Here is a 25,962-nt window from a genome sequence, read left to right as displayed (position 1 = left end):
ATATTAAGCCACGATTGTTGGCTGACCCTCACAAGTCAGTTGCCAGCCCGTGTCGACACGGCAGAAGTACGTTTCATAGGCCCGATTTTGAAAAAAAAATATTGTCGCCAATTTTGTCCGCTGTAGTCGATAGTCTGTTGTAGAGTAGTCCGTTAAAAGTGAACTTTGTTGTATTAATAAAATAGGTAGAATAAACTAAGGCTGAAATATGGTACGTTATATCCGAAAGTATGTTGTATGCGGGTCCGTTGTAATGATAGTAGACTGTATTTGTATTTGTGTCCGCCGACCCTGCCCCAGCCTTACATATAAGGCTGGCAGTATGGAACAAGTAAATAAATAAATAGATAAATAAATAAATAAATAAATAATTAAAAAGAAGAATACCACAAGACTGCATAGTCATGTTTCATCCCATCAATTGAGTAGCGAGAAGTGTGTACAGTACAAATGTACAGATTATACTATGAAACAATAATAGTACTTCATTTTTTTTTCTCAACCAACTTACAGACAGGAAGGGAGGATCAAAGGTTTATTTAACTCGTACACGGGGGTACAGAGCTTGCTGAGGGACAAAGGTACTATTTTCTGAAGATGGTCAGGAAAACAAGCTTACAACTAGAACTGAAGTATTATTCTGCCGGAATGCTGCTCTCATTACAACTAGAAACTTATTTGAGAAAGGACTGTGCAACTGCATTAAAGGGACCATATAATGATTTTAGAAGACCCTTTTTTTTGGGAGAAAATAGAAAGCTTATGATTAAATGCGCCCATACATGCTGTGGTTGCAATAGAACATTTGTGGCAAATATACAGATACTCACAAGTATATATGTGTACGGATGTCAGCAACACCAATAAATTAGAGCAACGGCAACAGATGAACTCGATGCATGTATAAACTTTGGTAGCAAGGAAAGTATATTTTTTTGTAAGTGTGTGATTAAAATTTTTAAGATATGCAGACTGTGAGTTGTGACATGGTTATCCAGCAAGCCTCCCTAGCTCAAAGTCATAAAACCAGTCCGTCTGCACAATAAATAAATATAATATTATTACTTGAAGCATGATATATCTGAATGACTTCTCGGCACTGGCCTCATGTAGAACACATGTAGAGGCCTGCTGTAAGATGCCTCAGCAGGCCACCACAGTGAGCTGCTCTGTGCGACAACAGTGTCCAGAATCGTGGGCAGCATTCTGACACTCTTTGTGTGCGGTATCGCAATTAGAAGGTAAAAGGGGAATTTTTTATGACAAATGTCTCAACAAATGTCTCAAACAGTGCTTTTTATAGTATCACATAATTTGCTCTAGCCTCCTGCAGTGTCCCACCACAATAATTCCACTGCTACATGGGCTTTAAAGCCAGTAATTTAAAGATTAACCAGCTTTCTAACCCCTCAACTGCCACGACAAATTAAAAAAAAAAAAATTTAGAAGTGTGGAATTACTTTTAGACCTGCATATTTTGGCCAATGTTTTCTAAAAAAATATAATACCAGGAATGCCTAGTGTACTTTTACTGGTATGGAAAAAAAAAAAAATTAAAGGTCATTGTTTATTATGTAGTCGTCAAAATTACAAGAAACTGCACATATACACATGTGCAAAAATTGCACAAAGTTCACGGCGAGTTAACTTGTCAATGGCACCAGAGGACGCTCGCTGTTACCTCATCATCGGTAGTTAAGGGGGCTGATTAACAAAACGTCTGCAATGACTGCTCTCCCGTCCAAAGTGCACTGCTCTAAAGAGAGTACTGAAGAAAGCACCCTCGAATTGATTGAATTCTTTGTTGCTAAAGAAAGCTTAAATAAAACAACACCCTTAAACCACAGACCAGAGATGCAGAAGTGCGGAGAGAAAGCATGACATTACAAGAGGAAGGTCCCTGTGCTGTATGACATGCGATACAGATGCAGCCTAATATAGAGGCATGCAACATTCGTATACATTTAATACGGAATTTCCAAAGTGAAACAAGTACACTTTGACTTGTTGCTAAAACCTAAATATTCATGCTTGATCAAGGAAGCTCAAGCGTCGAACTTGTATCACTGCAAAATATGTGGCCCTTCCTTCTCATTGTGAAAGTCCTTGCTAAAAAAATTTCTGAGAACCGAAATAAGAATAGTGAGATGTGATGGTGTTTTAATGACAAAGAACACTTACAATGTTTAATAAATATCCTGGCAGAAACTTGTCACAAATCATTTCGACTACATATTTCATTGAATAAAAAATAGAAACGTACAAGCTCCTCCCATTTACTTTGCAATAACATTTCTTAAAAATTACATTGAGATTCTAGATGCAATAGCTGTGTAGAGACAATGACCTGCCAATTCCAGCACATTTTGCAAGGAATCCCAGATTTGACTGTGCAGTGCTGGGTGCAAATGATCTTACATGGAGGACAAGGTGAGGTTGAGAGCGTGCAGACCAAAGGCATGCGACGATGGCAGCTGTGGCCGGTCTCTCGAGAGCTGTGCGTTGGCCCAGCTCGCCAGAGAACACTCCAGCCTGCACCACCGGGAACAACATACACAGAAGCCCAAAGAAGAAGAGTGAAGGATGCAAATGAATAAGGCAAGCACACGGCCACACATATGACAAAGGCACAAGAAAGAAAGAAAGGTTCAAAAGCACGGCTGCTGTGACAATACCTTCAATAGAGTAAAGCCACAATAAAAAAAGGTGACGCTGCTCACTTGCTCTTTTCAGGCAGCGCTCAGGATGACAAGGGCCTACATAACTCTTGTCAGCCCAAGATACTTATAGACAAAAGGGTCTACACAAACTTTACAAACACGTCAACAAGAAATTACACAATGGGCAACAAACAACTCCCACATCAGTTGCAGCCAGGTGGCAAAAGAAAGACATCACACGACACCTCCTTATGGATATTGCCCACATAAGCATCCTTAGGCCAAACAAATGTTATCTTGCGATGATTTTCATGATGGTCAAAAGGCAGTGCTACCAAAATGCGGTATGGGAGCAATTCCTCTGCACATCCATAAAGCACACTGCAGCCCAATGGGAAGTCAGATTACACATCACCAATGTAAAGCTGGGATAACCAAGCGTAAGGGGCACTTGCACTTACTTGAGTGCCTTGACAAGGACACCATGCTGAAGCCGCAGAGAGTCCAACTCTGAGCGAAGGACTTCTATCTCTGCATCACGTTCACGCAATTGCTGGTTTAGTCGATACACTTGCTCTTCCAAGTTTTCACACAATGCCTGCATGACAACATAAATAATGTAATGCCTCCCATATAAAAGCACAGCAGAAAAGCTGTAATGTGTGAAATTAGGCACATGGGCTACATCGTGCTGCCAGAGTTTCTTCACAGGCCAAATTATACTGGTGTCACACAGACACGTTGAAGGCCCTTGAACCACAGCTCAATGACAAAGCTGGTACTGCTATACAGGCGGCTTCAATGGTCACTCGAGACAATTCAGTTGCGCAGAAATCAATCAAAACCTCAAAGGACTTTAACCCTTTAAGGGACAATGAGGTAAATATACGGCGCCGCCAACAAGCTCGAAATGGTCGATGCCATATATTTACGGCACCGTCTGCACATTTAAAAAGCGTGCCTATTTCCCAACTTTTTCTTTTCTGGCATGTGCTGCCACTATGTGGGAATACAAGGAATTTTTTTCTTGCGCCTCCCTCTCTCGTTTTCGTTGAATGGTTTGTTTTAGAGCTAGTATGCTCCCGCGCGTCTATACACTACCACTCGCGCATTGGCGCGCAGGCGTTGCTGGCTTCTTGCGCTTGCAAAACGGATGGCTATCTCGTTACTAATCGCTCAAAGGGCGACCGCCTCTCTCTCACTCGTTTAGTGCTCACAGGGGTGCGCATAGGAAGGATGCCGCCGTGCATGCATTTCCATTGCTTTTTTTTTTTTGGACACTCGCGAAAACTAATTGCCTCTGGTTGGCAATAAGACGAAGATTAGCGGAAGTTTGTCACACGTTTTGCTTTTTTGACGAGCACCAACCACACAGTTTTCTTGAGTGCGCGCACCTACACAGTTCTATTAGGCTATGGATGTACATATTAGTGTAAGAGCAGGAACTTTTGAGTCTTGCGAAATATTCTCGTGTGCGCATTTTCAGAGCCTTGAACTATGTGTATAACAATGCATCGAATTTTTAATTCTTATAAGTTTATTTCCTTTTTTATTGTTGTTATTCATGAATGAAGAGTACATATATGCCAACTTAAAATATTTTTTTCTCACTTTACAGTCACCCTAGAAAAATTACGGTAAATTTTTTTCGAAATAAGTCCCTAAGAAGAATTGGAATCTGCAATAAAAAAAATCGATCCTGGGTAGTCGCATGTGGCGAAAAACGGCAACCCTCAAAGGGTTAAGTGGTGAGGGAACACTCTCATCTGCAGTGTGTTTATACTAGCACGTGGTGAACAAATGCATTAAAAAAAAAGGAAGAAGTTACTTTCCTGGTAAAAATTGTTTCTTTTCATACATTAATGAAAAGTGCTGCCTACATGTCTTCACAAAAGTAATGCAGCCACCAGACTTACTGTCGCAAGTGTGGCAAGAGGAATGCAACAATAACATGACAGAGAAAATTACATCCATTCTATCAACATTAAAAACATTCTGCAGCAATGAAAACAAGGCTTGTTGAAATAGGTTTGCAATAGCAGCAACGCATTTCTTTTGAGCTTGATAGAGTTGAGAACAGACTTCATAACCATTAAGGTGCGCCCAATGAAACATTGCATTAGACCATTAGTATCAACTTGTGCAAGTAGCTAAAATAATGTCACTACACAAGACAGTCGCTCTGAAGGCGGGCTCGAACTGTTAAACTGAGTTTATAACAGTGCTCACTCTGGAAACATAACTCAAGGCATGCCAGACAGTGGAACACATATTCCAGCAAATGTCACAATGTTGAAGTTGAGTGGAATGAAAGCTCCAGCAGCACTACCATAAAACTTGAAGCACTTAAATGGGAACTGAAGACAATTTCTTATGTTATTTGCTTCTGAAAATTTGTATCCAGATTTTGTACACATTTCACAGGTTTTACTCAGTATCACGGTACTGCATGCACGAAATATTTGAGCGCACAGCTTCAAATTACCACAGACATTAACATTCTCATTCTGTCTAAATGCTTAACTTCATTTTCACCAACCCCTCCATCACCTATCTAGCCCATTTATTCTAGGGTAGCAGCTTGCAGACTGACACAGCAGATGAAGCCAAATGCTGTCCTAGTCGCCTTACATACTAGCCACAGCAATTTGGAGATTGCCACTTTGTTAAGTATCATGATAAAAATTTTGAACAAATATATGGAATCTTGTATGAAATATTCCTGCTATTCCTGAAGTTGTCGTTATGCCTTCAAATATCTCGCACAGCTGGTAAGTAATAGAGGGGCTATGTGATGCCTGCTGCTTTGCTTGAATTCATTATATTGGCTCAGGCAGCTCGCATCCTCTAAAATGGACCTTGGAGATGCCAGCCCGCAAAGCACTCAACACACAGCTTTTCATGAGCAGAACCTCTAATGAATGAACACAGAATGCTGGTGCTGCAGACAATGTTGTTTCTGCATGCAAAAAGAGGATGTCGGCTAGCGAACTAATTTGTTCTAGCACATATGACTGCAGGTCCCCATGGATGTCCCTCCATGGCTGGGTTGACCACATAATTTTTAACTTCTCAGTATGGAGTCGAGGTGCCATTACAAGTCAAGATTGTACAGTAGTGTAGGAGACTGCACTGAAAGGAGCCAAGGCCAAGTTTGGCATGGAATCTTTGATTGACAGGCTACTTTACAGAAATGGTGCCACAACTTGTCTATTCTTGAGGGCTCTTTTTAAAGCCTCATGAATACAAATACAGTATTTGTATAAAAATTTAAATATGACTGCACTTCATTTTTATGCAGCCAACAAAAATACAATGATGCCAACAAACTACTTGAGTGTCATTGACCTGTAGCTTGCAGCAGTTAACATTCAGAAAGTTCAAACATTTTTTCCAGACTCACAAAATCGCAATTAACAAGCTTTTACAGTACATATGACCAGATGTCACAACTCATTGGCTAGGAATAATGAACACAAGTATGCAGCATTTAATCCTACCAAAAAACAAACTCAAACTTGAGCACCATTTGCTCCAACACGACACAATAAAGCAAAAAAAAAATGCCGCTAGTCATTGAACTGTGCTTTTATGGGCTGTGAAAAATCTCATAATGCTATTGGCTGCAAGGTAAGATGCGCATATTGCACTGTTCTATAAAAGGTGAAACTTTACACACCCTGCTTTCTTCTATGGTGTCTAATGGCTCCGGAGGATCATCCAAACAGAAGAACTCTCTAACTGGAGGGCTGAAAGGAAACAATTCATCCCAAGTCAAAGGACAATGCACAAATATATGTAAACATGCAGATTTTCACTTGTAGTTTACTCTGCAAACGGTAATCACAATATTTTCTTTCAATGAATGTAAAGTTCTGAAGATAGTTCCATAGACTGTCCTTTTTCATTGAAGTATTTCATATCCCTGCCACACGAGCACAGAAAGTGACATTAACTGGCTAATGCCTTAAACTTTAATGTCATTTGCGGGGTGCCACATGGACATGCTTAATGGCATTAAAGCTTAATGCCATTCGCAACGTAGTGCGTTCTCGTAACTCACTTTGCCATCAAATGCGTACTCTCGATCCCAATGTCTACACATTCTGACGAGACTAAACGGATTATTAGTGAAGAACAATTAATATATTCTTCACTTTCTTTAAAACATTTCTCTTTCTTGCGGCGTAGTGCGTTCTTACAATTATTACAACTCACTTGGCCGTCGAATGCGTACTCTCGACTTACAATGTCCTCGCCGTGGCCGTATAGTCTCACGATATTAAGCAAAATTGTAGATAAAAACAACTAATATATTCTTCACTTATTTAAAAAGAGCTCTTTATTTTCGTAGAGATCAGCAGGCGATCTTGCCGCTACTTATGGCTAGAGCACTCATTGTGAGCGCGTTAGCCAGGAGAAGCTGTTCGATTGCACTGCGGCGGCTCCTTGCCTTGTTGGCCTCATACTGAAGCCTTCAAATTTCTCGACGATGCTTGACTCGAAGAAGCACATATGGCAGAACAAACTGGAGCACACGGTCAAATTTTTCAGGATCGCTGCTTGAGAGCTTTGAAGCTGTGAGCGCTATTTTTCCAATTTCAATGCTTTGGCTACGCTATGGATTAGCCGTCGAGCTAGCTTTGGCTTCAAACAGTTTATGGCTGGGTGAAACAATGACATTCCTGAAGTAAACTACATACAATACGCCGATTAATGTTTCTCATGCCATTTCTTAAACATCTACTCTCTAGATAACTGTTTTTTATTGTATTACGATTGGAAAGCAAACTTAACTGTTTCACTGCAGCTATCGCCACCGCAAGGCTTAATGTCATTAAGTATGCGCGTGTAGCAGCGATCGAAATATAATGACATTAAGAAGCTTAAGGTCTTAAACTTTTAATGGCATTAACCTCGCCTGTGTGGCACAGGTATCATTCTTTACAAATATATTACAATGATATGAGCTAAGAATTTGCACTCAGTCCTGATGCAGGAAGTTACTAACATATTCAAGATGTTGAAATTGACAAATGCATAGATAGTAATAAACTCATGATTGAAAAAATGCAAGCAACCTTTGCTGCACAACACATAATGCAGTAGAATAGACTGTGTACCAATGAATATTGCCCTGTGTCAAGGTGCTTTAGTGCACATAACATCCTGTACTGAAAAGAAAGCTGCTTGCAGAATCAGTAGCAACCACACAGTACCACCACCATGTCATCCATGCGCATTACTACTTTTCTTGGGTAAGATATCATACAAGCTCATGATATTTATTTACCAGAGAGGCACAATACAGAATACATTCCCACGGCAACTATTAACTACATACCCAAGGTAACTATTCTATGCAAATGAGGGGGGGGGCACCTTTACTAGTACAAATGTGAATAACGCCCACCATTCACCATAAAAACCCACAAAAGAGAAACGAAATAAGGTGTATTTTACAGGTACGCCTCTGCGATACACCTCTCCTTTACTTGGCAAACAAAGAACCATGTCAAATGGACTTGCGCAGGAAATAAGCGCAGGAAGAACACTGCCAAGAACAAGTAAAGAAGCGAAAATGTAAAATAAAGATTACTTTAGTAGAATACAACTTAAAAAAGAAGAAGCTGTTGGCAACCAAGGCACACAACCCGCGCGGAGTTGTCTTCCTTCGCCAGCCAATCACAGACGCAAACAAAATCGTCATCATGTGGCCTTTTCAAAATGGCGTCGTACTTGATACCCCTGGAGCGTCTGCTGTTCTTGAATAGTCTTTTCATCGGCGGAAGCAATGAGGTGTGCAACAGACACGGACAAAATATATGGACTCTGAACATTTCACTCTTCACAAGTCTGCGGTGCTGCTCATTTCCCTGCTGAACCCATTTTACTCATGAAACTTCACTGCAAGACTGAAGTGAAACTTCACAAGAAATAGTTGTAGCGAAGCAAGCATGTTATTTCAGTTGAATAAAAAATTAGGCATTCACCATTCCACTATAATAGGCGAGGGAAAAGGTATAAAATTATGCGCTAATAATTTTATTTTTGTAGTTGCCGCCTTATTTGGGTAACAGAAAAAGTTTGAAGTATGAAATATTTGCAGCCTCGCGGAGGAACAGTGGCTGGCGGTTATGAGGGCACGGGTGGGGCTTCATTGCAGACTTAAGTAGTATCAGACTATAGTAGCGTTTTTTTTAATTAGCTCTGGAAGAATTATACAGAAATATATATTTGCAGAACAATCACAGTTCTTCTGGATCCATCGTTTACTGCTCTAACCAGTTAAGTGCCACAACCGACTCGTATTGTTATTTGGGAAGTTACGTAACGATGCGTGGCCGCCAGTCGTGTACAACCGTGTATGGCGCAGGAAGCTGCAATTTTACACATACTGCGCCCACCACGAAAGGTTAGAAAAACACCTACATAAGCACAGCAGAGAAGTGGCTACGTTAGGCGACTCGAATGATAACCGTAGAAGCGTCATTCAGAACACACGGAATTGTCCTCCACTTCCGGCAGCGTTTTCTCTACTTCCTTTTTAAATAAGATGTTGAACCATAAATATTTTTACAACAACAGTTAAATTTGTTAATTTTAGCTTTTCCTTCCTGTTTGGCTGTTGCCTTGGCTCTCTCCCTTAGTAGATCGCTTAATTTCTCAAATCCTTGCAAATCTTGTTTGCAGTTGGCAATATTGCACGCAAAAAGCTGCACAATTAAGGAAAAACCAGACGAGTCAATGGGTGACAGTCATATTGCCTATGAGTTTAAGGGTTATTGCAGGGTTTGATGATGGACATTGTCTCATATTATTTTATTTTCCACCTTATCTAACCCATATCACTGGTATATGGTTCGGAGGATCGCGGCGGGCCGTCACTCGAGGAAATAATGAAACAAAAAAAAAAAAGTTAAATGCAATTGTCACTTTCTCTGGCCGCAACTCGTTCCACGTGCATACAGACCAGCTGACCACGAACTGAATCCATTTCCTGATCCCTGGATCAGTCTAAACGAAGAAGGTTGAACTAAGGATGCAACAACAATGTGCGTGATCATTGAATAGACTGTGACGACTGAATGCATCTCGAGTTGATCACGCAGGCACCGAATTGATGTGGAAACTGGCCTTGATATCCCAGGAGAGGCCGATAACCACGGCCATCCAAAAGGAGTGGAAAAGGCAGCAATATGTTGACTGCCGAATAGCTGTCAAGTCTCAACATTGATTTGGCGGTGCTTAAGGAAAGTCTGTGAGAAGTGGTGACGTGGGCAGAGAGTGGGGGGAAGGGGGGGGTATGCATCTTAAATTCGGGGGGAGGGGAGAGGGGCCTCCCCCCCCCCCGGGCCCCCCACTAGGTACGTGCCTGCAGTGGTACCTAAAGCCCCTCAATTTTTCAAAAGTAGCACCATTCTTAGATCTTTCCGCCACCCCACTCACCTTGGCGCGTCCTCCTCCACGCCTCCTGTCGCCCCAGCCTCCTCCGCTCCCCCATTGGCCAATCTCTGTCACGTGGAAGCAGGCGCCGCGCTTTTGTATATTTTTTTCTTTCCAGCGCGGAGCAGGCGCCACGCTTTTGTATATTTTTTGTTTCCAGTGCGCGCCGAACTCCATTGTTGGGCCTGCGCGACGAAAGTACGGCAGGCGGACTGACGGAGTGCGTTTGCGCAATAGAATGTGCAGGGCTGAGAACTTAATTGCGATGCCATGCTGCGGCGCCTTCAGTTGCCGCAACAGACACAGCGAGGGCAAAAAGCTTTTTGCTTTGCCGTCCGGCGGGCGCAACGCAAAAAGAAGTGTGGATTCGCAGGATCGGGCGGGCTGACTTCGAGGAAGTGGCAAAGAACGCACGGCTTAGTGAAGTAAGGGCCACGGCTACTCATAACCTCGTATTTCGAACCTAGTTCACGCCTTCCGCTTCGAAAACGTGTGTGTTCATGCTCTACGTGGTTTTTAGCGCGTTGTTCGACTTTTTTTTTTCGAATGTGCTCTCTTTGTTTTATGTAGTTTCGTCTTGCGGGGAAATGCATGCATCTGCAGCTGGCCTGTGACATAAAAGCGACTTTATTCAGGGTGTGTTTTGAGCTCCACCAGAAGTTAGCACATTCTCGACGCTTTTGCAAGGCTCACTATGACTTACGATGCAGTCTTTTAGCTTCAAATGTACGCCCGCATGTATTGATTTGGTTTGTGGTGATTAACCTTTTTAACGTTCCGAAGCGACTAAAGCTATGATGGAGGTCGTAGTGGATGGCTCCGGATAACTTTATCTAGCTCGCCTGGGGATGTTTAACGTGCACTTTGATCGTAGAGTCGTACGTGGGCCAGTAAATTCCTCGTTGGCGTTTCTTAATACTCGTGCGCTAGCGTTGCTTTAGAAGTTGGCGCCTCAGCGAGATTGTATTTCTTCTAGTAACTAGTAACTAGTAAATAGTACAACTAGTAAATTTTATTTACTAGTTGTAACAACTTGTCGTTATTTCGCATTATTAACGGCGCCTCCAGGGCACCGAAGCGGCAACGGGAACACCAAAGCTAGAACCAGGGCTGGATGGGGCTAGCCGAAGCCTGTGCATGCCAAGAGGGTATAAGATCGCGGACAGCCAATTTTGTATGCGAACACTCCCTGCGACGCCTGCATTAGTGTAATGTTACATGCTCTTCAGAGGCCTCCGTTAGCCATTACATGTGCCCTCCTGGAGCAGTACTTGTAAAAAAAACAACAATATATCGTCACGATTACCAAAGCACCACGCAATGAAAAAAAACGGCCCTGTTGCCAGGTATTGCTGACCGCACACAGCCGGAATCTCTCGCGTGCCGACCGAACAAAAGTGTCCTGCAGGTACGTGAATGAACCTACGAAACCACGTACACATACTTTCACGCTGCAACACCTGAAACTTTGGTAATTACGCGCGTGTTTGAGTACACCGCGTGCTTGCGTCGTGTTTCAGCAACACGAACTCTCAACGTCGCGCGCTTTACGCCTTAAATACGCCTTGAATAATGGTCATTTTCTCTATTTCTTCCGCAATTCCAACACGAAATTCTAAAGGCCAGTTACCGACTGACGAAGAAAGATCTCGATTGAAAAAACTGCTCCGCAGGGCTCGAACGAACTTTTCTGCGGATTTCCTCCCGTAGCGTGTTAGCCGTCGTCTGCTACGGCGGGCCCACCACCGGCGGCGCCACCGTCGAGGCCGCGCCGAGCGGAGGAGGAGGGAAGCGAATGGCGCTACTTTGGGAGACTAAAGGGCTTTAGTGGTACCTACCCAGTCCCGCATTTACAGTGAGTCGTGTCAGCATGAAAAGAGGTTCATTGAAGAGCAGCATGTATGTATGTACACATTGCCACATACTCACTGACCCAAGTTCATTTGATGGTTGGTTTCGAACCCTGTTCCCTCAGAAAAGTAGGCCAATGCACTACCCATTTGACCATGGACTACCCAGTGACCCAGGTAGGCAGGAAAATGGTTAGGCACAAACATAGATACATAGCCCCCGGAAAGTGCATGAAGTACCTAAAAAATGCGAGCACAATAAAAAACATTCTAGTTTCCTTGCATGCTCAGCTTAGCTACTACACTACTGGGTGCTCATCTGATTCCTTTACTGCCAGACACTTACACACCTAGTTCATCACAGAGTGCTTGTATGCATGGTGCTGTTTTGTTTGGGGCCTAATGCTGCCTGCTCTTCTAGATAGACTAGGACATACTACTCAGGCCATAAGCACACTGACGCAATGCTCTGTCATGCTCTCCACTGCCAGCCAACACTGCTACCCCTAGCCCTTTGAGAAAGTGGTGTCCTCAGTTGACATTAATGCCTTTGTGTCAGCACAACACAAGAACACCTGGATCATCTCTCTTCTGTATCTACTCTCTGCCTTGCCTGCATTTCCCATCTCCCATTCCTAGTGTTGCCAAGGTACCTATTTCACTATATTGGACCTCTTAAACCAGTGCAAGTTGCAGCCTGCCAGTTGGAAGTAGCTGCTAGTTATACCTAGATTTTGCATTTTGATATATGCATGCCTCTTCACACTGTCCCACAACCTGTACATGCAGGTGCCTTCAAAACGTGTGAATACTTCAAGTATCATTACTACTGGTAAGGAGTATATTGCTTCATCTGAAAATTTGATTCGCCCCCCTTGTACATGCCGGAAATGCCCACCTCATCCAGCTGTCAGTTCATTACAAGCACTTCCAAGCCTTACTCGTGCCTTCGACCGTGTCGTAACTGTGTGGGCCGCTACCGTTAGCCTCGCACTGTCAAATGATAGATCACTGTCGCAGTCAGCCATCTGACAGTATGCTGAAACTGCCGCTCCTGCACCACTGCCAGTGACGCTGCAATCTTTCGGCTGCACTGTTTCATTCCTTGCCATAGTCGACCTCGAGAGTTGCAGAGCGATAGAGGTCACATGTTTTTGTTGCAGGTGGTTGAAGCCCTGCTTGCTCAATACCCCACTGCCTACCAAACTAGTACAGCATACTATCCTCAAACTAAAGGATTTAGGAAGCTCTTCAATCAAACCTTTGGTGGCCATTCTTGCCATATACAGCTCATCATTTCATCATCATCATTTATTTTCTCTTAAAGATCCTGATGGGGCATTACATAAGGGGTGCGGGTGGCAGCAGGAAACATTACAGTGTGTGATAAGACATAAATGACAACAGTGAACAAGAAAAAAAGACCAAATTAAAAGACCAACTATATATAACAAGAACCACATACAGAAAAGATATTGTTAAGGGGCGATGGGGAAGACATTTCTCTCCCGACGTTCATTGACTGGCGATTCAATAAAGTTACTTCCTTCCTGAGGGAAAGACAAAAAGAACAGCAAAATATTTAGGTGATAAAAAGGGCTGTAAGGCCATCTTTGAATTTTGAGGGATTTCTCTTATTGACAATAGACTCTGGAAGTTTGTTCCAGTCTACAACAGTGCATGGTAGAAAAGACTGATTAAAGGATTTGGTAGATCTGTGGAGTCGTTGTAAACTAAAGGAAATGAAAACTCGACAGGAAGTACGATTAGGAGGCAGCAGGAGAACACCATGAATATCCGGATAATTATACCATATCTTGTGGAAAAGAGAAAGACGAGTGATCTTGCAGCACAGTGCTAAATATGGAAGACCAAGGGATGATTTGATATTGGTACAGTAAAACCTCGTTAAACCATACCCCCTTAAACAATAGTTTCGTTTTAAAAGTAGTAAAGTCAAATCCCCAACTCAGCAGCCATTGAACATAATGTGTTTTGTATCCACATAAACTGTATCAGCGTATTGCGTACGTGTCGGTTAACACGTAGTGTTTCCATTTCTCATCGCGCAAACACGGCAGTGCGTCGTCTCAATTGGGTCGCCTGACAGAACAACAAGCCTCAGAGATTGGACCCATGGATCAAAACAACGGCCTCCAAGTGCCCTGTGCGTTTGCACGTGCAGCCACATCAAAATCATTTCGGTGCCGTGCCAGAGAGCATTGTGGCGTCGTGCAAACAAGGACTCTTGTCATGCTGAAGCTAGGATAAAAAAGACGCCGGGTGCTCAGCATAGAAGAAAAATTAGACATCATTCGTTCTATCGAAAGTGACACGAAGTCGGCGCAAGAATGCGACAGGGATCTACTGTTGACTACGGTGTGTGGCATTTGGAATGCGAAGCAGCAGTTCCTCGGCAGCGCTGTGCTACGACCGCGAAGAGATGTCGGCTACGAGGTTCAACTTTTCGCCATCGTTGCCTGTTGTTGCCAAAGTGTCGTCTAGCGACAGTGATGAGGACGACATGGAAAGCGACAGCACAGGCAATTCAGGTCCGACAGTGGCAGAAGCTGCGCATTATGTCAGCCTCATGAATGCAATCGTCGCGATGAGAACAGCACCCTGCAATGAAAAAGGCGCTCCGCGACATCTGCAGCACTACCACGCCCGTAGAATATGCAACGCCAACGAGGAATCCGCCATGTGAGTGTTTGCCGAGAAGAGGGGGCTGGCTGAAAAGCTGGCTCGCAACTTCACTAAGTTTGAGGCCGCAGTCGTTGCTGTTAGGCCGCCACGGCATCAAACAAAGTAACACTTTTGTCGCGCAAAGTGAATAAATACTGTATGTTTTTTTTCCCCTTTCATCGCACTCTCTCTGAGTTCCATTTTTGACAGGTAAGTTGGTGATCTCACGCTATTTAGGTTAAGCAGTACTACCGTGTAGCACATACTTTTTCCGAGCTCCGACCAACTACGGTTTAATGAGGTTTCACTGTAATACTAATATTCCTGTCATATTTTGAAGTGATAGACCATGAGGCTCGACGCTCAATTACTTCTAATGTGTTGATTAAATAAGCTTGATGGGGGCTCCCGATGGAAGATGCATACTTAAGTCTGGTGTGGATAAAAGTTTCGTAGGCTAGCTGACGAATGAAAGGAGGAGAAAGAGCGAGGAATCGTCTGATAAAGCCAAGGGACTTGGAGGTATTGGAGGTATCAGCAGTGAGCTTGAGTATGTGTTCCAACCAGAATAAGTTGTTAGTTATTGTTGCTCCAAGATAGCGACAAGAATCAACTTGCTCAATATTAACTGAATTGAGGGAATAAGGATAGATATTGTTAAGCCTTTTCCAAGAAACCTGCATGGATTTACATTTAGAAAAGTTCAGAAATATTTTAATAATCTCATAGGAGCATCGACAGGCCTGTCAGTCGATGTTCCCATGAGAGCATGGATGAGGAAGTAGATCAGTTTTATGAAGATGTTGAATTCGCAATGACAAAAGTGTAAACTCGGTATACAGTAGTAATGGGTGACTTCAATGCAAAAGAAGGAAAAAGCAGGCTGGTGAACAAGCAATTGGCAACTACGGTGTCGATTCTAGGAACGCTAGAGGAGAGATGCTGGCAGAATTCGCTGAAAGGAATAAACTCAGAATAATGAACACCTTTTTCAGGAAGCACAGCAACAGAAAGTGGACCTGGAAAAGCCCTAATGGTGAAACAAGGAATGAAATTGATTTCATACTTTCTGCCGATCCCACCATAGTGCAGAATGTAGAAGAGATAGGTAGGGTAAAGTGCAGCGATCATAGGTTAGGCACATCTGTACATATGGTATAGGAGGGTGGCACTTTACACTGTGTGCTAAGGGTACTAGCTGCATCAACCTTGTTAGAGGTTTGCATCTTAGAGGTCTCAGTACATGCAGCTTTGTCAGGGATGGCCATGCCTTGTGAACAGCAGCAACGTCCTTCGACGCAGCTATTTTTCAGCTGTGTGTTAAAGGGACACTAAAGGCAAATAAGAAGTTGACGTGGACTGTTTTAAAACCATTCCAGAAACCTCGCAATACTTGTTTCGTGCCAAGAAAGGACTTAGATTATGAGAAAATTGCATCTGAAAGGTCTGAATACCTTTTTCGAAATTCAAATCTTCTGCCACCCAACCAGGGGAGTGGTGACGTTGCATACACCATCACTGCCCTTTGCTGCCATCGGTGATAAAATGGCGCCCGACAGACGGCGGCACCGAGCCAAGACAGAGCGGTGGATTCACCGCTGCAGCTGCTTTTTGGTCGAGTGGCGAAGACTGTTCAGGCATCCCACAACATAACATGGAAGTTGAATTCTCCGCTACTTGCAGTTTGTGAGAGTTTCGCGAGCCAGCAAAACCAGTGCAGCACTACGCGATAACGAAACTATTGAGACGCGAAAGCGTGGGCGGCGCGGAGTAGAGCGAAAATGAAACATTTCGACCGCCCGCGTCATTGTCAAGGGTAACTTGAATGAGTTCTTTTCCAAAAATGAAATAGAACTGGATAAGTAGCATTTTATTTCGTCTTCTAATACAATACAGTGATGTTTTTTGTAACGAGTGGTTGAGTACTAGTGACAGAATATAACTGAGGAGTGCTTTCGTCATCAGGCAGGTAATGTCCCGGGGGAGTCTCTAATCATGTCCTGCATTTACCTCAGTTTCTCGATTACTAAGGCCCTGTTCGCGATAATATTGACGCCTTACAGATTCCCAAGCACTAATCTATCACTTTAGCTCGAATTAATATTTGCCTTTAGTGTCCCTTTAAGTGCCATGCATGTGAATGCTCATGTGTTTGTGACCAGTACAGTGCAAAATAAAAAAAAAAAAAGATTCCGCTACCTTTATAAGGTCTGGTTATCTGGAGGCATCAACCCCCCATGGTTATGCCGCTGCCGATTTAGTCTGCAACATGAGCTGCAGCATGTGGGTATTAAGCATAATCTTGTGTGTACCACAAGACAAATCAAAAGAGTGCAAAGCAATGTAGGTGCACAGTTATTTAAACCAGTGGATGGGTAAAAGAATCATAGGCAAGGGCCTGTAACTTGCCAGCCCCCATCACCACATTGTCAGGTGGCCTGTGTAATGTGTACTTGAGGCATGTGTACAGGGCACACTGCATGCAACAGTTTCCTTGTAATGATGACAGACTACTTGGTTTACCACGTTCGCACTTTTCAAAAGTGAAGCTTTTTTTCCTACTCTTTCCTGGGTTTGGTATACCTGTCTGGATGCTGCTGGGTTGTTCACTATCTTGGCATATATATATATATATATATATATATATATATATATATATATATATATATATATATTTACACACACACACACACACACACACACACACACACACAAAAAGGTTGTATGTGCGTCTAATGAAAGTACCAGTGAACAGGCTGATATAACCCTTGTATGCTAAGTATGCACTCCTCTGTTCTCCATAACAAAAAATATAAGTTCCTATATAAAACCTGAAAATATAATTTCAGCTCACAAGCATCTCTAAAGCAAACTGATCAGTTAATCGAATGGTGAATTACAGTTAACAAATTTACTTATTGCTCAATTTTCTTTGCTTTAGCCACTCAGTGTGTGCCACTGGGTGTGTGCCCTTTCTTGGCCAATCCTCCATAATGGGTATGCCACACTGTGACACAACAGGTACAGGATCCCCAAATGTTACTAGATGCATGTTGTACTAATCTGTGCATACACCTGTCATCACTATTCTTCTCTCAACAAGCATCATGCATCGCTTTCGTCCTTGTAACATCACTGCTTATACATCTCACACAGTGCATCTGCCTGAATTGGAGCTTGTACTTCAGCATAGCTTATGACAACCCTATGAAGGCAACAGATAATGAAGCCAAGGAAAGCATAGGGGAATTTATTCGTAGTTTTTAACTCGAGTGTAGAAATGATAAGCTAAAGGGAAATGAAAGCAGACAAAAAAACAATTTGCTGCAAGTGGGAGCCAAACCCACTACCTCTGTATAACGTGTGTTGCAAGATGCCGTCACATCCACTGACAACACTGCAATGGACAGTTAGTTGCCGGCTGACTCATTGGCTATGAAACAGTCAGATTTACTTGGTAATAAAAAGAACATGTATACCGACAAATGTGCATGTCGTGCTGCTGAACAAGATGCACAAAGAAAGTTATGAAGTCCTTGATGCTGTGTAGAAGTTTCATGCGAGGTCAAGTTGCAAATGTTTACAGCTTGTACAAGATGACGAGAATTGCAGTTTCTACATATATTTTACACAAAATATAGCTGAAAGTTAGATATATTTTCTAAATTAAGGCGTACCGATGTCATAAACATTTGCTCTCATGGATCATTTGATAATCCATCATTTTGTTTTGACATCTACTGCAACTCCACAAAATCCAAATTGAACAAGGTTTTACTGTACGAACATTTTTGCATTGCAATAATTAAAGATACAACAGCTTACTTACCTCTTACTTATATCTCTGTGGCCCATAATGTTTTTGACAAATGCCTGGAGCCCCAGTACACGGTCCTCAAGAAACATGGGATCAAAATTATTTCCAAACCAGCGCTTGGGAGGCAAGCAGAGTTGCAGACCAGGAAATCGTGGTTTGAGCTTTGCAAGAGAAAATTATAAAAAAGGAATGCATAATATAGCTTAGACTAAAACAGACTTTGTTCTCTTTACAAATCAGTTTATCTCCTGTCAAATAGGAAAGAAATTTATATATAATATATATATATATATATATATATATAATGCACCATTTTTTTACTACTGCTATGCTATCAATACAATGAAAAATATTTTAGTTTAATGCTAAGAGATGGTGTGGTACACTATCTACTAGTTCTTGTTTCAATTCCAAGCTTGTTGTCTCACAATTTGTTGGCAGTGTAATGGAAGCTAATGCTCATGTCAGCCAAGGAGTGCAAATGCGTAAATGTACTGTGTCCATCCACAACAGAACATCTGTTCCTGAGAATGCACAGCACGATCTATAAATGCTCGGTGAATGTCAAACTTCAGCGTCGTCTTAACCAATTCAATCTGCGCAGATTCTATACCATTTTCTCCTGACTATTGTGAAGAAAGTTTATCGTCATCGTGGGATGGACCTGCAGCAGACGCTGACGACACTCAGGCATTTTTGGTGCCACTGAACTGATGCTCCTGTTCCTACACAAGCAGCAACCCCTTCCAGGAGCAGCAGATCGCCTCATTGGCCCACTTTCCGCGAGATTTGGTCCCTTGCTTGTGGGTGCCCTGAGCACACCAAGCACAACAGGACTTGGGGAGACCACACTGGACTATCATAAGGTGCTTATATGTTAGCCTCTTTGGCCGGTGGTGGCTCTTTGTTTGCAGGTGGCCAGAAGTTAGCTTGTCAGGACTCCTGGCCCCAGCGGGAGCGCATGCCCTTCCATCGTCGTGGTGTCTGGAGGCAGCACCTTGTGGTCATGTACTCCCTGCATGGACTTACGTTTTGCTAAGGTGCATGTTGCAAGAGCGCTGGCCAACAGATAAGTGGCTCCTCTAGATGGAGCTCCCATTTGTTTTGCTGTAGGGGTGCAGCATTCTTGGCCCCCGTCAACTAATTTGCCCAGGTGTAATTGGATTGCGTCAATTTGATTCTGAAACATAGTATTCAAACCCCAATTCCTGTTTGGAATTGTCGCTTGGGGCCCTCCTTGCTGCATTACATGCACATGTTCCCTTGGATCAGCAGAGCCTGCACACCTATAGTAGGGCACAAGTTAAAAAGGCAGGAGAGTCCCCGCCCAGATGACTGAAGCTTGGCAGCTGATTGCCTATGCGACTAGAGAAATAGTCAAGCTGACACGACTCGGCCCAGTTCAAAGCGCGGGCTGCCATGTTCTTGGTCGGCAGGGTCATCGGCCGTCCAGCTCACGACATCAGTCTGGAGTGCGTACCCACTGGTGGAGGCTCGTGTGCATGCGCCTTTGAGGGGCAAATGCCGCTGCCTACTAAAGTTGTACCAGACTATAGTGGGACATCAGTGATCAGTTATGCAAGCACGGATACAGCTTTTTATAGTGCTTGGTGTGCTCGAACCAGCAGTACTTGTTTGTGTGCAAGTGTAGTGTGCCATAGAAAGAAGAAAGACCACAAAGCCATGCTAAAGCCCCGAGAGGCGACCTGTATAATGTGTCCAACAAAACCTTGTGAGCCGTTACTACACAGGGCAGAAGGGAAGCTACTTGCTCATTTATAGGGGAGTTGAAACGACAAATGGTCAACCTTTCGTATAAAGAATCAGTAAATGCTGTCACAACCTGAGACTGTACATTTGGGGAACTAATTGAAGGCAGAAAAAATGAAGCACCTCAATTTCCTCCACAGGCTGCAAGTGAGTGCTACATTGTTATATGTTTGAATACTAACATAAAAATAAGCTGTTAATAAAACAATGAGCAAATTTGCTCCCCTTTGTGGTATAAAACATGCTACATATATCCAATTTATTATGTGACAATAAACTGTGGGACTAATATTTATGACCTAGAAAAAGAAAAGGTTGAATATCTAGTGCAAGAAAGACATAAACAATGACCTTAGTCACATATAATCACTAGATTATATTGCATACATAAATGGTCATACTACAAACATGCAGTGCAAGAGTTTATAATCAGAACATTTTTTTACCACACAGCCTTTGGCTGCACTGCCAAGCAAATTGTGAGATGGACTATTGCAGCTTCCGCAGTCAGCTAAAATGGTTATTAATGAGTCATGTCATTTGCAATACAGGTTACTGCCTGTATTACTATTGAATAATTTTTAGCAAACCTACAGGGCTGGCAATTGTGAAACCCTTTTTATAAATCAACAGCCTTTAAATACCACCTCGACAGGCGACATGGGCCCTTGGTAGTTGGTGGCTGTGACACACATCCCAAAATAATGTCTCCAAAATCTTCAGCTGCACAATCTTAGAGGTCATGACCAGGAACTAAGCTGGCTTTCAACATTCTGGTTTCTGCATCACTTCCAGTGAGCGTCAATGGCATTTTTTTTCTCAATATCATTTTTTTTGCAAGCTTTTCATTGCATATCCACTCGTAGTTGAAGTAGGATTTTGCAAGGAGGATCTGAAACTATACTTTTTACATGGTCCAAAATTTCACAGCAGTTTGCCTTTTAACCCAACAAAGTCCAGCGCATCATTCTTCATACTCTTAGTTTGACACCTGAAAATTCTTATATAAGTACGGGAAACTTAACAATGCAAATCAATAGTAGCATTCTTCATTTGCTGGAGCAAAGTTTCAATGGTACATAGTTCAGAAAAATTATTACTAATTATATAAGATAGTAACTAAGCTTTAACTCAAATAACATGTCATTGTTCTTGGCACAAATGTACTCTGCACGGCCAGAAATAAATGTGAACAAGTTGTTTTAATTTTCCTTCGTACTGAACAGTGTTTGCGCTTTGTGGGGTCAATGTAATGTTCCATCATGAATGCACTTTGGGCAAAAGCTGCTTTTGTGGCTTACAGTTTGCTGCAACACAAATGACCAAATAAGAAAACATTAAAACAAACAAGAGAAAGCTTGTACAGCTGCTGGGGATAGGTTCTGGAATAAGCTTTGGAAAAAGTTTCAAAGCCACTCCACAAGTGACAAGACATGCCACAAGACCCTGTTTTAGAGTGTTTGTATGTCTTGTGCCCTGATGCAAAGGAGTGTAAGGAACACTGTTCCTCTTAAACAGTGGCAATTCTGAACCAAGAAAATCTCTACAAGGAACCCTGTAAGCAGCTTGACAAGTCTGCTAATTCGTGCAGCGGTTTTGAAGCATCTGACGGAGACTATACACCCACAGCATTTTAACATGAAAATTTGCTCAACATGTGCACTGTGTGTGCTGGCATGCATTTGAAATGCACACCAGCACCCATCTCTTGCAATATCTAATCAGTGTTAAAATTACTTCTGCATCTTGTTATAAATCTCCTCAACCAATAGTGATGTGGCAGCTTACCTTCTTGCTCAGCCTTGCAAAATCAGTGTACCGCCTGAAGACAAACCAGTAGCGGCCAGTTTCAACATGTTCCACTCTGATCTTGAACACCTGACCGGACATAATGTTCGTAGAATGTAGAACAAATTAAATGGGTCCTCCAAGGTACGAACGTTTACACTTAACCTGTCAAATATGATGGTCCAACAAAAGCAGCCTACAGATTATTATTGTGGTCAGCACTATGCCCATAAAGCAAACAATCCAGCAGACCACAAAACCGACAAGAGTTACATAAATTGTACTAACTAAAATTCACTTTGTGCTAAAGCAACAGCATAACAAAACAGCCTCCTCTGCAAACAATGTGAAGGACAGGACAGAGAGAAGCATTTTGTTGTAAACATGTTATTGTCACTTGCCCTTTGAACCATTTGATATGAAAAATACCGAAACTTGCTCTATTACACACATTATGACAGACAAAGCACTACAAAGAGATAAAGGAGGTACTGATCTACAAATAAATCTTCAAGTGAGCAGTATTAGTCCACTGGTATACTTATAAATGCCATTTTGAGTGCCCATCCAGAAATCACCAGTAATACTTAGTTGACTATCATTCACATATCCAAAATGCATGCGCAACTTTTATAGAATGACCAGGAACTATGTAAACAGTGCAGTGGAAACAAATGACTTTGTGGAACTTACTGTAAACCTTGCACGTTCTTCCATGACTTCATAGCCGATAATGGGGGTGTTGTACTCTGGAATGACAACTATGCCTTCTTCTTCAATATCGCAGCAATGGCCATTGGAAACATCACCAGAGTCGCTGCTCACACTGCTCAGAGATTCTCTATCTTGTTTTGAGAAAGGGTAACGCGACATTTCATGCGCTGCTCCTTGAGGTGGCACCGGCTCACATTTTGATGTAGCACAGCTGTCAGTGTCTAAGCCATCAGCTGTGGCAGACTGTTGGGCAGTTTCTGCTTCGCTTGACATCTTTGGAGAGAGAAGGCCACCCTAGGGTTTAAAAGAAAAAGGTACAAATACCTGCAACAGTACTGCTTTTTTTAGAATCTTTGAGCACTTGACACTGCTCAATATGATTCCTTCTCAGTAAAAGTGGCACTTAGCGCAGCTGCAGCGAGAAAGTGCTACGTTTCCCTCCTTACCATAAGCTCTGCAGTGTGTGGTGCATAACGCCTGTGTGAGTGAATACAGTGTATAGTTATGAAGAAGAATGACACCAAATAAGTTACGAGTTATGCCTGAAATAGAGTACATACATACATACATGCATACATACAGTATGCCACAAATGCAAGTATATTTGAGGATACTGCAGTTGCCATAATGTCAATAAATTGCATTAAACTAGAGATTCTGTACTTGTCATGTATATTCTTCGTTGTCGTGGCCTCCACAAACTGGTGCAGAAACAAAAGGCATGCGCATGCTACACGATCAACGCCTGAAACTGGTTGGGATAAGCGAAAAAATCATGCCAGAAGCGTTGACGGAAAAGGGACGACGATCCCCCAGAGACAATGGTACAGTTGATCGCACATTTGTTCAGCATCTAACTCGTGCCTATGCAAAATTCTTCCCCATTGTACTATCTCGCAAGTAATGGTGCAATTTAAAAAGCTGTGACCGCAGGCCACCGAGTGTCACATTTAATGCAAATATATTTTTTTTTAGAACTTCATAACGCTGACAATCTGGGTCCTAGAACTGAAACAATCTGCAGATGACGCAACTCTCTATCTTTTTATAGCGGTACATGCAGATACCCGTATAAAAATTGGCCAAGTAGTTTAATCCAGCAGTTATATACATAGATTTTTTTTTTTAAGGTGTGTGTGGGGGGGGTGTAACCTTGGACCACATTTTATACAACTGTCAAAGACGGCAAATTCTCAAAGGTACGTAGATACAAAAAGGCTGCAGCTACAAAAGCAGTGAATTTAAACGATAACACATGCTTCCGTACATGGAACGAAACGTGCACCCGTAATGCAGAAACAAGTAAACATGTAACCAAACTACTTACCCCAAACAAATGAGAAACCAGACGCTTGAAGCAACTCTTTCGTACTTGTCATTAACCTAATTAAATAGAGCTCAAACAGGTCAGGTTATGACTAGCAGCTCTTGATGTCTTCATTCAGCGCAAAACACATGCCGGAACGGTGTTTTGCAATAACAGAGAGGAGCAGACGCAGCAAGCCAGAACACCTAAAACGCTCAATAGGCCTAACACACAGCAACAGAGAGCAGCGAAATGACTCGAGGAGATTCGCCGAACCAGTCACGTGACACTATAGCAAATTGTTGAGATTGGTTGGAAGCGTTCATATGACAGAAAAATAAACGAGAACGCAGTCGTCTGCTCTACTCCACTTAATTTATATTTATCGTTTGACCTGTGTTCTATGGCCGTACGTTAAGTTACTAACCTAATGATCCAATTTCAATGCGATTGAGAAAAATTATCGGTTGTGTGTGAAGTACGCACATGCACGGTAATGGCTACACGTCTGCACGTAGAGGAAATACCACTTGGCATAGATACATCAATGTCTCAAAACCCAACTGCTGTTTCACGGCTACCCATTTGCTGCACTGTATCGGTTAGTGAGGAGACAGCACTGAAATGGCAAAATCTACTACGGAACTGTGCCTTTCTCGCTGCGACGTTTCAGCCACGTCCAATCGCGTCGCGATTGCAGCACCGCCGCCGTGTCCTTCCCATTCAACTGTCTCTCCTCAAAATGGAACTTTCCGGTATGTACGCTGTAGGCATTACAAAGCCTATTTTAAGACGACTGACGCAGCGTACATGCCACATGTAGGGCCCAAGGATCAACGAAACGGGCCGACATACAATGTCAAACACACTTACACGATAACTCGGAATCAAGTCCCGATTTATTTGCGACACGAGGCCTTACCCGAACGCACAGAACACGCGGAGACCAAACAGCTTGAAAGCCTGTCGCATTTAGACGAACAGGGGCTGAGGAACGCACTGAAACGCGCACATGGATAAAACGTTTGTGCCATCCGGCCACACGCGCTCAGCGTTTGTCATTCTGATGGGCAGGAAGAAATTGCTAAAGTCCGTGATGTGATGCAAAACTTGCATTTTTTTATGCGATCCTAGAATGAAAATGAGTCCCTCGACGAGCTGTCTAAGGAATGAGGGGTCTTTTTCTTGCCCACCACGTTGCCTTGGAGCCTCCGCACGGCTTCTTGGATGAGCGTTCCCTGCTGAAGGAGTTCCTGCAAAAGTTCGTAGGGGTCCTTGTCGGAATCCTCCGGCTGGTGGTGATGGCCGGCAGCGCAGGTCTTCCGTGTACCGTCTTTTGCCACAGCAGACAACGCACCACTACTTTCCGACCGCCGAGGCACAAAATACGGCGAGTAACGGGGATGACGCTGTTGCCCACAAACGTGGCATGGCTGTTGGTGCGACTTGAGTTTGAGGTTCTCTTTGATGGCCGACGCCAGGTCTTCTTCTACATCGGCCGCTTTGCCCATCACGTTTGACCCCTCTGGCGACAGGACACTCTCCACAACGAGGATGTTTCCATTCCTGGGCATCGTTCGCGCTCGCTGTGACTCGTCCACGGTCCCAGTCGAGGCCACAATGAAGCCAGAGAGCACACTTCTTGCCGGACGCACACAAACACGCTCAATCTTTGTTTTGGAGCGAGGCCTGTGCACCTTGCGCCACACGCGCCACGAGCGCTTAAAAAAGTAGTTCCTCCGTTGTAGGCTGCTATTTAAAATAAAAGTGGCTATTACAATTCTTAGTTGCTCATTAACGTCACATATTTAAACATTTGGACGCTGCAAAATATTGTGAATTTCTACCTAAAGCAGGTTAAAGAATGTAAATAAACCCCCTTCCCAAATACGGCGAAACGACACAATAAGGGTGGCGACATAAACA

General features: G+C 43.0%; 2 protein-coding genes across 3 annotated transcripts in view; both read right to left on the bottom strand.

The window, feature by feature from the left end:
• The window catches only part of Snx16 (sorting nexin 16), a 43,961-nt gene extending 19,132 nt beyond the window's left edge, over positions 1-24,829 (bottom strand). Inside the window, exons 1-7 of one of the 2 annotated variants that reach the window (XM_050192379.3) lie at positions 24,058-24,829; positions 22,710-23,024; positions 22,017-22,106; positions 18,471-18,619; positions 6,340-6,409; positions 3,122-3,258; positions 2,419-2,532 (exon numbers count right to left, since the gene is read on the bottom strand). In XM_050192379.3, the coding sequence (XP_050048336.1) occupies positions 2,419-2,532; positions 3,122-3,258; positions 6,340-6,409; positions 18,471-18,619; positions 22,017-22,106; positions 22,710-23,003 (854 nt within the window). In that variant the 5' untranslated portion in view covers positions 23,004-23,024; positions 24,058-24,829. The remainder of the gene's footprint in view (positions 1-2,418; positions 2,533-3,121; positions 3,259-6,339; positions 6,410-18,470; positions 18,620-22,016; positions 22,107-22,709; positions 23,025-24,057) is intronic. The other variant, XM_050192380.3, reaches the window with a different exon arrangement.
• An 88-nt stretch (positions 24,830-24,917) lies between these two features.
• LOC126544869 (GSK-3-binding protein-like) lies at positions 24,918-25,739 on the bottom strand. Its single transcript, XM_050192400.3, has one exon. The coding sequence runs from the start codon at positions 25,608-25,610 to the stop codon at positions 25,167-25,169; it is 444 nt and encodes a 147-aa protein (XP_050048357.1). The 5' UTR covers positions 25,611-25,739; the 3' UTR covers positions 24,918-25,166.
• Positions 25,740-25,962: the final 223 nt, after the last annotated feature.

Source organism: Dermacentor andersoni, chromosome 1 (assembly GCF_023375885.2).
Source record: "Dermacentor andersoni chromosome 1, qqDerAnde1_hic_scaffold, whole genome shotgun sequence".
NCBI lineage: Eukaryota > Metazoa > Arthropoda > Arachnida > Ixodida > Ixodidae > Dermacentor > Dermacentor andersoni.
Note: the sequence above shows the minus strand (reverse complement) of the source record. Positions and strands in the feature narration are given on the sequence as shown.